Source organism: Ailuropoda melanoleuca, chromosome 16 (genome assembly GCF_002007445.2).
Source record: "Ailuropoda melanoleuca isolate Jingjing chromosome 16, ASM200744v2, whole genome shotgun sequence".
Classification (NCBI taxonomy): Eukaryota; Metazoa; Chordata; class Mammalia; order Carnivora; family Ursidae; genus Ailuropoda; species Ailuropoda melanoleuca.
The window spans coordinates 7250922-7262464 of NC_048233.1; the positions used below are offsets into that span (position 1 = coordinate 7250922).

An 11543-nucleotide genomic window follows, 5' to 3' on the forward strand; every position below is an offset into this window, starting at 1 on the left:
ATGTGGCTGAATACCCTACAATGCAGAAGACAGACCCCGCACCAGAATGAGTCAGCCCAAAGCATCAGTCAGTGGTGCGGAGGTGGGAAAACCCTTCTCCAGACCAAGGGCTGGTCTGTGTGTTCCCTGAGCCCATCTCTGGGACAGGTGACTGACCTGGTCGCCAGGCTGATGGAAGGTCGGGTCCCCTCCATCTGTGGAGACTGCCTAGCAAGGAATCTTTACTGTTAGAGGGTCTGTGGGAAGTCAGCCCCTCACGCAGGCACTGCTTTAGCCTGCCCACCCCCTCAGCTCCCCAAGTCTGTTCTGCTGAGTCACCTGGACCATGAGGCAGTGAGCGTGCTCTCATGACAACACTGGTGTCTTTGCTGTCATGACAACGGCAGGCTGCATCAGTAACGCTCCATGGGCACCAAGCTCCCTTTTTGGCAGAAGACACTAATGAAAAAAGACACACATGCAGCAAAAGGGAAGATGGGACTTCAGACACACATTCTAGGTAGTGTGGGAGCATCGGGGGGTTCCTAAGGCCTAAGGCCCATTCCAGGGAAAGAATTAATGGTCCTGGTTGAGCCTGAGCAGGCATGGAACGGTTAGATCAGCTGCTGAATCCCTGCCCCAGCAGACTGCCTGTGGTCCTTCCCACCTCCTGTCACCATTAGGTGTCCTCTGGCCCTGCTCTTGGGGTTCGTGAAAAGCCTGGGGACCAACCAAGCACATGGCTGCCAGACAGACATAGACTTGGCTCTGGGGCCCCAAGGAGGGAGGGCAATCCCAGAAAGGGCAGGGACTGGGGTTGGAGTTGGTGCGGGAGAGTATGCTCTCTGCCTTTTAAGCAAAGGTTATCGCCAGACGGGCTAAACTTAGCCACAGGCTCTTCAGCTAGAAAAGGGGGCTGGTCTCAGGTTACGCTGGGCCAGCAAAGAGGCCCCTGGGTACCCAGTCCCCAGCACCTGCTGATGGGCCACGTCCATTCCACCCCACCCCTTTCTAAACCCTGGTTCATCTCAAGCGTTCTGAACACAGCCCCTCTTCCATCCTCAGCTGGCAAAACCGGCGCAGCTGGGGCTCCGGCCTGTTGGAGGGGAATGGATCCCTCCCTCTACCTCGCGTGGGGCTGGAGGCCGGTTCCCGCCACATGCCCAAGACCTCCCAATTTCTTCCCTCTTCTGGACGCTTCGCACTACCCCCGACATCCCCGGGCCCAGGCAGGGAAGAGGAGTCCCTGGCTCGGGCTGGCTGGCACGTCCCAGGATGGGGAGGGACTTCCGCCCTCACGTCCCCCTCTCTGGTGGGGGCTGGAGACAGTGAAAGGGGCACTGTCTCCGGCTTGGGCGGCACAGCACGCAGGTCTCCCAGGAGCGACTCTGTGGGAGGCCTTCGGCCTCTCGTCCTCCCCCTGTGGCCCAGCCCCGCCTGGGGGAGAGCAGCTGGTGCGCACAGGGCCTGGTTTGTCCGCCCCAATTATCAGCTCTCCGGGCTGCCCGAGCTTGCAGGACAGCGTGACCTTCAGTGCAGAAACCGCCTCCTACCCCCCAGCCACCTCCCGAGCCTCATTCCTCTCCAGGCCCCCACTGCCCAGTGCCAGCCCAGGCCCCCGGCCCAGGGAGGCCAGGAGCCAGGCCCTGGGGAGGGGGAAGTGGGGGCTGGGCAGAGCCCGGCAGTAGGCGGGCTGACCCTCCCCTTGCCTTTTCCTCTGCGGTTCCTCCGCCGCTACCGAAGAGCCTTGAGAAGTTCCTCAGCCTTCCCGCCTCTCAGCCTCTAAAAGAAAGGGGAGGGGGGTGGCCGCGTGCAACTGCGAGGGGTCCCGGCTCCGGCTCCAATTCCCCATCCCACCAGCTCCCAAAGTCCTCCCATTTCATCTGTGCAGCAACTTGAACGGCCCTGGCTCTTGGAGGCCTTCCGTTGCCACCAGGAGCCCCGTCCTGGGGCCCACAGTCTCCTGCAAGCCCACAGGGTGCCCACGAGTGCCATTAGCGATCACCTCCTCCACTGGGGCTGGTCTCAGTCCCCTCCCCCATTCCGTCCCTAGCCCACACGTTTGGTGCGTGCACACTGGAAGAAGCAGGCGGGTCCAAAAAAAAAGCGGGCCCAGCTACTCGCGGCTTTACGGGCGCACGTAGCTCAGGCCTCCGAGCCCTTGGGCCGCGACTGGGCTAGCAGGCGGGAGGCGGGGCCCGCGCCCCCACGCCCCCCCGCCGCGTCCGGGAGGTATAAATAGAGACTGCAGTCGCCGCCGGTGCTCTCTGCTCTTCCCCGTTCGACAGATAGCCGCATCTTCCCGTGCAGTGCCAGGTAAAACCCGGCAAAGCCAGGCGGAGGGGAGCCGCGAGAGGCCCGGGCACGGCTCTGAAGGGGGCCGGGGGCGCTCGCGGAGCCGGGCTGGGCTGCGCGGCCGCGGTCGGGTGTGCCCGGCCGGACCTCCGCATTGCAGGGGCGGGAGGACGGACGTGCTCGAGCGCGGGGTGGGAATGGAGGCCTGGGGGGAGGGGAGGGCAGCGGCCGGACTGCTGCCGCCGCCCGCCCCCGCGCTCTAATGCTCGCCTTTCTCTGCCCGCAGCCGCGTCCCCGAGACACGATGGTGAAGGTCGGAGTGAACGGGTGAGTTCGGGGGTGGGGTAGGGTGGGGCATCGAATCCTGCGGCCCCTGGCGAGCGCGTGGGGGACGTGGGTGCGGTGGTCCTACCCCCCCACTTCCAAGGAGAATTCAAGGTCGGTGCTGACCTGGCGGAGGCTCTCGGCCCAGAGGGCCTCGTGGCCCCCACCCCGTCCCCGGCTGTGGCACCTCCTGCAGGGCCGCCCTTGCGGGTTCGAGCCGCGCGCAGCCGTCCCCTCCCACCTGCCTCCTATCCTCGGGAGCACAGCCATGTCGGCTTAACCATCCCTTTAATCCCCCGGCCGGGGCTTTCTTTGCTTTCGCGCCCTGCGGGGTCACGTGCCGAGGAGGCGCCCCTCCCCCCGCCCCCCCGCCCGGCGCGGCCCGGGGCTCCCGGGGCTCCGCTGGGTGCGCAGCCCGCCGGGAGGACTGGCTTGCGGTAACCCAGCCGCCATGTTGCAACGGGGAAGGAAGCGAAGGAGCCACCGTTAGGCAACCTCGCGTAGCTCTTCACCCTTCCTCCTTCCTCGCCTATGACTAACCCTCCTAGTCTTGCCCCAGCGGGGTGGAGTCGCCTCTGTCCCGTAAGCCAGGTGAGGCAAGGCTTCCCCCAGCCCTGCTCTCGAAAGAACTGGACCTCAGAACTCCGACCACAGACCGTCCCTTAAGCTGCCAACCAAATTTCCCTCAAGGATGCTCTTCCTGGATGATCCTCTGATGAATCAGAAACGTGGGTTTAGCGGAGTCCCCTCTTTTTTCTTTTCTTCCTTTTTTTTTTCTCTTTTTTCTTCATGCGGAGAGGTGTGGTAGCTGCAGCTTAGTGCCATGTTGGGGGAGCTGAGTCATGGGTAGTTAGAAATTTTCCACCACAAAATGGCTCCTGCGGCAGCAGCCCCTTCCGTCACACTGGCTCTCCTCGAAGCTCTCTTCTTCCTTCGGTGCCTAGAGCTGACCCAACCCCAAAAGCCAAGGCTGTAAAGGTCACTGGGAGGATTAGGTGTCCGTGAGCCTTGGGAATCCTGCCCTTCTTCCCATTCCGTCTTCCAGAAATCAGATCCTCACTCCACTCTAATCTGGGGTTAAATATAGCTGCCTGACCTTTCTGCAGCTGGGGGCCTGGGCTTCTACCCTCTTTTACCTCTCACCCCCCCACACGCACGCCCGCACACACACACAGCTGTTGCTTCTGCTCTGATTTTTAGGAGAGGGTTTGCAAGGACAGGTAGCTTAGTGAACTAGAGCCCTGAGATTAGGGGGTTGAGAAGGACTCCTTTTTCTCCTCCTCTTTCCATTTTGGAGGAAGGGATGGGCTTTCCCTGTCCAGTTAATTTCTGACCTTTACTCTTGCCCTTTGAGCTTGGTGGTGCTAACTGTGCAAGTCTTTGCTGCCCGGAGGGTGTATCCTGAAGCTGGGCCAGACCAGCACAAGTGTTCTCAGGGCACAGATAGTAGGGGTGATAAATGCCATGTGCCCAGCCAGACCATGCCCTGCACTGCCGTTTCTCCTGGTAGGACTTGAAGACACTAGGGAGTTGGGCAAGTGTTTGAACCTCTAATCACCTCTTGGGCAGGCTTCACTTCTTGGCCATGCTGTAAAGCCAGCCTGTTCTGGTGGGGTTGCGCAGGAGGGTAAAATGAGACCTCCTGGGACTTCCCTGGTGGCAAGGAAGTGCCATTTTCTAACCCCTGAAAGAGGATGCATTGGCCTTGGGCTGCTTCCATGCCTGGGAGGATTCTCTGTCGTCGTCCCCCCCCCCCCCCCCCCCCCCCCCCCCCCCCCCCCCNGCTCACCCCTTGTCTTTCTTAGATTTGGCCGTATTGGGCGCCTGGTCACCAGGGCTGCTTTTAACTCTGGCAAAGTGGATATTGTCGCCATCAATGACCCCTTCATTGACCTCAACTACATGGTGAGTGCTGCCCTTTCAGCCACTGTCAGAGCAGAGCCGGCTAAAGCGCAGCCCCTCACTGCCCTCCTCCCCCCTTCCTCCAGGTCTACATGTTCCAGTACGATTCCACCCACGGCAAATTCCACGGCACAGTCAAGGCTGAGAACGGGAAACTTGTCATCAATGGAAAGTCCATCTCCATCTTCCAGGAGTAAGTGTGGAAGATGGAACAGAAAGAAATTTGCTTTGAGGGGGGTGCTAGGATGGGTGACCACCTTGGGTACGTTGTACCTCACGTCCCTGAATTGGCATCTTGTCTTCCCTTGTAGGCGAGATCCCGCCAACATCAAATGGGGTGATGCTGGTGCTGAGTATGTTGTGGAGTCCACTGGGGTCTTCACGACCATGGAGAAGGCTGGGGTGAGTGCCAGGGAGACTGAAGATGGGAGGGGGTTGGCCCTGGGGTTTGGTGTAGCGAGAAGAACGCGCACTGCAGACTCAGACCAGGAAAGGGAGCGCCTGGATTATGATGACTCTTCTGCTGCAGGCTCACCTGAAGGGCGGGGCCAAGAGGGTCATCATCTCTGCCCCTTCTGCTGATGCCCCCATGTTCGTGATGGGTGTGAACCATGAGAAGTATGACAACTCCCTCAAGATTGTCAGGTGAGCATGACACGGGAGCGGAGAGGGGAGTGAAGTGGTCTGATAGTACTGTGTGCGACAAGATGGACCTGCTTGCCCTTGACGTGCCTCCCTCTTTCCAGCAATGCCTCCTGTACCACCAACTGCTTGGCTCCTCTGGCCAAGGTCATCCATGACAACTTCGGCATCGTGGAGGGACTCATGGTATGATTGATGGGGAAAGTGTCCAGAGCCCATTGATTTCTCACCCAGGACTCCCATCTTTCTTTCTGCTTAGAACATGGTCCTAGGCTGGGGGGTGTGCTGGGGCCTCGGGGGTTCCAAGGTCAGGTCATTCTATCCCGTAATTCTTCCCAAGAGCGGGTGAGGTGATGAGGACTGTGCAGGCCCTCACTTCTTCCCTCGTGTTTCCAGACCACCGTCCATGCCATCACTGCCACCCAGAAGACTGTGGACGGCCCTTCTGGGAAGCTGTGGCGTGATGGCCGAGGGGCTGCCCAGAACATCATCCCTGCTTCCACTGGTGCGGCCAAGGCTGTAGGCAAGGTCATCCCTGAGCTGAACGGGTGAGGCTGCTTGCTGCTTTTCTGCCCTGGGCATCTGGGGGTGGCCAGGAGGAGTGGTGCTGAACCCATTTCCCCCTGTCTGTAGAAAGCTTACTGGCATGGCCTTCCGTGTCCCCACTCCCAACGTGTCCGTCGTGGATCTGACCTGCCGCCTGGAGAAAGCTGTAAGTGTGGGCTGGAAAAAGCGGCAGGCTAGGAATTTGTGTCTGGGGGAAAGCAGCAAGATTGGAACTTGAATGACCATCTTATTTTTACATTGTTAGGCCAAATATGACGACATCAAGAAGGTGGTGAAGCAGGCATCAGAGGGCCCCCTCAAGGGCATCCTGGGGTACACAGAGGACCAGGTTGTCTCCTGCGACTTTAACAGTGACCCTCACTCTTCCACCTTTGATGCCGGTGCTGGCATCGCTCTCAATGACCACTTTGTCAAGCTCATTTCCTGGTATGTGGCCGGGTGTGGAGCAACACCTAGGAAAGGGACTAGAGTAGAGTCTTTCGCCCTCTGGTGGCCAGTTCGGGAAAATAGCCTTTCACTCTTGATCTCTTTCCAGGTATGACAACGAATTTGGCTACAGCAACCGGGTGGTGGACCTCATGGTCCACATGGCCTCCAAGGAGTAAAAGCCCCCTGGACCACCAGCCCCAGCAAGAGGAAGAGAGAGGCCCTCAGCTGCTGGGGAATCCCTGCCCCAACTTATCCCCCGAAACACTGAGAACCTCCTGACCTCCACTGTTTCCATCCCAGACCCCCTGAAGAAGGGGAGGGGCTTGGGGAGCCCTACCTTGTCATGTACCATCAATAAAGTATACTGTACCCAGCCAGCTCTTTGAATGTTTTAGCTTATTCCAGGGCCTGGGATAAGGAGGAGGGGAGCTAGGCTGTGTGCCAAAGAGAAATCAGTCTTGCTCATGGTACCCAAGAAAGACCCAGCGTACCGCAACCAGGCATAAACTCCCCTGGAGGTCGTGGGCCTGAGAGCATCCCTCACAAAGGTGTGTGCACTGCACTCACTTCTGAGGGCCACTGGTCCTTGCTTTGGCTTAGTGCCCCTCCAAAGCCCCTAGGTGCTACTTGATGCAACATGATGTCAGAGAACAAGTACGTCTTGTCACCAGATGACCTGGCTGCAGCCACCTGGAGGGTAACCTTGGCGCAGGATGTCAGGGCTTTGGAATTGGGCTAGCAAGTCTCGCAGCCTTGCCCGGTGACCTGGCTGCTGCTAGGGAGCCAACTGCCAGGGAGCGAATTCCACTGCCTCACAGCTGTGAGGCCCAGGCTGAGCTCTAGCTGGGCCCTAGTTACTGCCGTCTGTAAATGGATACGCCAGTGCCCAGCCCCTCCAGGTCTTCTGGAACAATTATATTCGGTCAGCTGTATAACCAGTGTAGTGAGTGATCAGGAAAATGGGGTAACGCCACCTCCAGGACTCAAGGTGGCACGTAAGGGGGATCGCTGCCATGGTCTGCGGGTGAGGGCTTCGGGGGCGGAGGCACAGGCCGGCACCTGGTCGTGTGTAAGGTGATGAAAAGCAGGACACACCTCCCAGCAGGGATCAAGTAGCTACCACCAGAAAGTGCTTGAAACAGTGACACGAAAGTGTTCAATAAATACTCTCCAGTTTGATTATTATTGAAGATTCCATTCCAATGTCAGCTCGGCCTCCCTCCGGCAGTTAGGCTGACATGTCCTCATTCGCGTGCCCCCAGTTTCTCCCAGGCTTTTCCAAGTCCGGGACGTCTTAGCCGGTTGCTCTCGGTGTGTGACAGACACGGAGGAGGCACATCTTCAGCTGATACTTGAAGAGACTGAGGCCCTGAGCACACATACACACGCGCACGCACGCACAGGCACACACACAAGCAGCTTCGCCTTTTTCTCTGCCACTCTGCTGACTGGGGAACAAGCAAGGGCTTCCCTCTCCCTCCACGATGCTGCACCTGGTCAGATCCAGAAGCCGCCCAGACCCGAGGCACTAAGGCCCCCTGAAGGCAGGCACTGCCGGAGGGAAGGGTCGCAGCCACTTCACTGCCTCCGCAGGCAGAGAGATGGTCGGGAGCACTTGGACGACAGAGGGAGGGCAGAGCACCCAGTCCGACCTCCACCTGCGCCGCGGAGGGAGGCCCTCTCCCCCGGTGTGTGTTGCACAAGCCATGCAACGTCCAGCTTCCTCCACTTCATACCAGTGCCTGGGCCAGTTAGCACCAGTACAGATCCTGACCGTGAGCTGGCTTGAGGCCACAGAAACGGAAGGAAGATCTGACAATCACAGTCCTTACTCAATGGAGAAAGTAAGGGGCCACAATCGCTCCAGCAGCATTTTAAAGATGAGAAAGTAGCAGACACCCACGCATGAAGCCAGGAGAGCCCCGGCCGTAGTGGGAGTCGCCTGGGACGGGCGGGCTAAGCCTCACTCCAGACACCTGAGAACCCTGGAGGCCAAGGTCAAAGGCAGGAAGCCCAAGGGAGGAGGGTCCCAGTCCCCAGGGGCGAGGCTTGGTGCGGTGGGACGAATGATGTTCCCCTTCTGTGAACCCCCCACCCCTCTGCCTCGGTGAGTTTCCAGCAGGGTGGTGCCCCGGGGCCCAGGTGCCAAGCTGGAGGCAGGTCCCTATCTCATGGAGCTATCAGATGAGACATCGCGATCGGAGTCCTCAGCCTCGCTTGGCGGTGGCGGCGGGTCGCTAAGCGGGACCGCAGCGAAAGCAGGAGACTTTCTAGAAAAAAACACCAGTTCTCACCGTGGGGCAGGCAAGAATCCTGATGAGGCTGGCATTCCTCTCTCCCGTGGCCTTTTTCTCTGGCTCAGGCAAGGCCAGGGGGGCCACTGGGGTGAGGTGCAGGGTGAGGGAAGTGGGGAAGGGAAAGAAAGCTCCCGCAGCCCACCCTGATGTGGGAGATAGACCCTGTCTTTATCTTGGGGACTCTGGGAGGCTCAGAGTTCAGAAAGATCTCAAATTACAGGGGCACACCTGGGTGGCTCAGTCCCCTAAGCATTTGATTTTCGCTCAGGTCATGATCTCGGGGTCCTGGGATCGAGTCCCACATCAGGCTCCTTGCTCAGCAGGGAGCCTGCTTCTCTCTCTCCCTCTGCCCCTCCCCCCACTCATGCTCTCTCCCTCTCCCCCCAATAAATAAAATCTAAAAAAAAAAAAAAAAATCTCAAATCACAGTAGGAGAGATGCTGCCTGAGCCAAGGGCACAGGCTTGATGGCCCCAGCTTTATGTCTACCTGTAGAACTTTTGGACTTTTTAAAATTTACTTTTTTTTAGAGGCAGAACTTATACCGGGTCAAAGGCATGAGCTGTGGCCCTGACTTTAGATAGAAATCTGCCCCCACACGTCTTCTGTTCCTTGGCAGTTTCGAGCTGCGTCTAACCAGGGGACCCCCCCCCCCCGCGAGCTGGTGGCATTGAGAGGTCTCAGCCGTGCAGCCACGTGTGGATGCGCACTCATCGTCCCACTGCTGCAGGCGAGAAGGCTGTGGCGCTGGGCCAGACACACCAGGCGCCCTCCCACAAGAGCCCCGCCTCGACATGGGCCATGGGCGTGCAGGGCTTGCCCCCGAGGAAGACACACAGGGAAGGTGGGCCGGGCCCCAGCCGCCAGGGGCGGTCCTCACCGGTCTCCCGACTGGGTGATGAGCCGGCGGCAGGTCTCCATCTGCACGTCCAGGCCGCGTTTCATGCTGCACATCTCCATGTACTCGTGCAAGTGGCGGTTCATGTCGTTCTTGGCCGTGGCCAGCTCCAGCTGCGGCAGGGGCAAGGCAGGGCCAAGCAGGTCAGCAGGGTCCCTGGCCCGCACCCCCAGGAGGCGAACACGCTAAGAACACCGCCCGGCGGGGGGCCCAGGCAGCCGTGGGCGAGGGCTCAGATTGAAAAATCGGTCTGAGCAGCCAGAAGGCGCCTACTGTACCAGCATTCTTTCTAGTTTGCCTGGCAATCTTTGCCTGCAGAGGAAGGCAGAGGACCCTGCTATGGGCCCGCGTTCTTGCCACAGACCCTCGCTGAAGAGAGGAACCAAAGTGTGGGCAGGACAGACAGCCCGACGCGGCTGTCTGTGCGCGGCCTGGCTCCCCCTCCCTGGGCTTCCCGCGTGGCCCCGTGCAATGCTGCACCCTGTCTGTTTCCCTCACTCATTTGGGTGTTTCTGGAAGGCTGGCCCCGGCTCGGCTCTTATTCATCTCTGCCTGTGCATGCCCAGCACCACGCTGGGAAATGACTTAGTGAACTTTGCGAAGTCCTGACAAGCCTCCCTGCACAAAGGAGGAGACCTGCCCGCGCTGCTGAAAGAGGCGCGATCCTCCCCTGATGGCTCTTGTCTCTGGTGTGAGCCATTCTCAGCGTCTCATGGGAAGACTGCTGCCACACCCAACATCCCACCGGTTAGAAGATGTATCCCGATTCAAGAAATGTTCCATGTGGGAAATGTGGGCTCCGAATCAAGGAAACATGGCCTCCCTCGCAGAGGCAGAGCTGAGAGGCGGGGCGAAGGCGGAAAAGGTCTGGGCCAGAGATGATCTGCTGCCTCTCTTTGTATTGGGTACAAAGGACAGGCGGCCAAAAGGAGAGGCAGAATAAAACTGCTTGGAGGTGATTTGCTTGACTGCCTGGGAGCAAAGAGAAAGGGCAGGAAACTACCCGTGAGTAATCTGAATTGGATAGAGGAAACCACCCAGAACTAATCCAAACTGGACAGGGAGAGGCTGGGAACTCAGAGGAAGGAGGAAAGGGGTCACGGGGCCAGACGGAAGGGAGGTGGCCCGAGTGGGTCGGGAGCCCTAGCGGGTGCCGCTCAGATGGCAGCCTGGATTCCAGAGTCGGGACGTGCAGCTGCTCAGTCCAGGAAGATAAGTGAGGTCACCAGCTCCCGGCAGACTGGCCGCTGCCAGCACCCCAGGTTCTCCAACTAAGGAGAGCGGGAGGGGAAGGGGCTAGCTTCTGGAGCCCATCACTCATGAGGACAGGAAAGAAGGAAATGAAGCACATACATTCTATTCAAAGACAAGGCCAGGACCACCACCAGTTGCCTCTACACATCTGTACGTGTCCCCTTCACACGTGAGGGAAGGCGGCCGTCACCCACCAGGAGGTGCCCAACAGCCTCCACGGACGACCCCAGCCTCGCTGTGTGACCGGAGGGAGGGGTAGGGCTGGGACTCGATGGAAGAGAAGGAGACAGGACAGCAGGAACTCCCTCCCACCTTCCATCTGGGCCCTGGCTTTACTGCCAGTAATGGGAAATGCTCCTTGCTTCCATCCCAGTCACGCCAGGATGGGTCACCAGGGCCAGCAGGGCACCCAAAGCCCCATTAGCTCTCCCAACACCTCTCCTAAAGCCATCCTCCTGCAAGACAAGAGGGAGACTGCCAGATGGGTGTCCATGAGTGGACAGAAAGCGGCTCTCCCCTCCCCTCTCCTCAGCGGGGAGCAGACACATGGCTGCAGGCCTTTAAAACTCAGCCTGTCTGCTTGGGCAAGAAACAAAAGCAGGTTTGGCTTCAAGGAGCAGGATCATGGGATGTGTGTTGGGAGAATGTGCATGTAGGAAAATCATCTGTCAACTTCCTTCTCGAAATGCCGGCAGTGTGAGAACAGCAAGGGTATAAATATGCCACATGGTCTTGAGGAGAGGCCGAAAGTTACAGAAGCTCATGGGCCTCTTCCCCAAGCCGGGGCACTCAGGGCTCAGAAGGGCCCTCTCCAGGAGTGGGAAAGGAGGCTGCCAAGAACAGCGTCCCACCCTGCCCGCCACCCCTCTGCCCAGGGCGCCACAAACCCGCTGCAGCCCAAAAAAAAAAAAAAAAAAAAAAAAAAAAAAAAAAAAAAAAAAAAAAAAAAAAAAAAAA

General features: G+C 58.9%; 2 protein-coding genes across 6 annotated transcripts in view; one reads left to right on the plus strand and one right to left on the minus strand.

Annotated features, from left to right (window-relative positions):
* Positions 1 to 2283: 2283 nt before the first annotated feature.
* Positions 2284 to 6473, plus strand: GAPDH (glyceraldehyde-3-phosphate dehydrogenase). The gene is made up of 11 exons (NM_001304846.1): positions 2284 to 2295; positions 2561 to 2601; positions 4404 to 4503; positions 4587 to 4693; positions 4812 to 4902; positions 5030 to 5145; positions 5247 to 5328; positions 5539 to 5690; positions 5776 to 5854; positions 5954 to 6135; positions 6245 to 6473. Exons 2-11 carry the CDS (start codon positions 2579 to 2581, stop codon positions 6312 to 6314), a joined length of 1002 nt encoding a protein of 333 aa, NP_001291775.1. The 5' UTR covers positions 2284 to 2295; positions 2561 to 2578; the 3' UTR covers positions 6315 to 6473.
* The window catches only part of IFFO1 (intermediate filament family orphan 1), a 13222-nt gene continuing 8119 nt past the window's right edge, over positions 6441 to 11543 (minus strand). For 4 of the 5 annotated variants that reach the window (XM_034645079.1, XM_034645078.1, XM_034645077.1 and 1 more), the window contains 2 exons: positions 9315 to 9445; positions 6441 to 8408 (listed from right to left, as the gene is read on the minus strand). In XM_034645079.1, coding sequence (XP_034500970.1) covers positions 8303 to 8408; positions 9315 to 9445 — 237 coding nt within the window. In that variant the 3' untranslated portion in view covers positions 6441 to 8302. The remainder of the gene's footprint in view (positions 8409 to 9314; positions 9446 to 11543) is intronic. The other variant, XM_034645080.1, reaches the window with a different exon arrangement.

Excerpts from the sequence above, each read along its gene's own strand:
- GAPDH (NM_001304846.1), top strand. The coding sequence starts at position 2,579 with ATGGTGAAGGTCGGAGTGAACGG. Across the intron at positions 4,694-4,811 it reads TCCATCTCCATCTTCCAGGA|GCGAGATCCCGCCAACATCA; the intron begins GTAAGTGTGGAA and ends CTTCCCTTGTAG. Across the intron at positions 5,146-5,246 it reads AACTCCCTCAAGATTGTCAG|CAATGCCTCCTGTACCACCA; the intron begins GTGAGCATGACA and ends CCCTCTTTCCAG.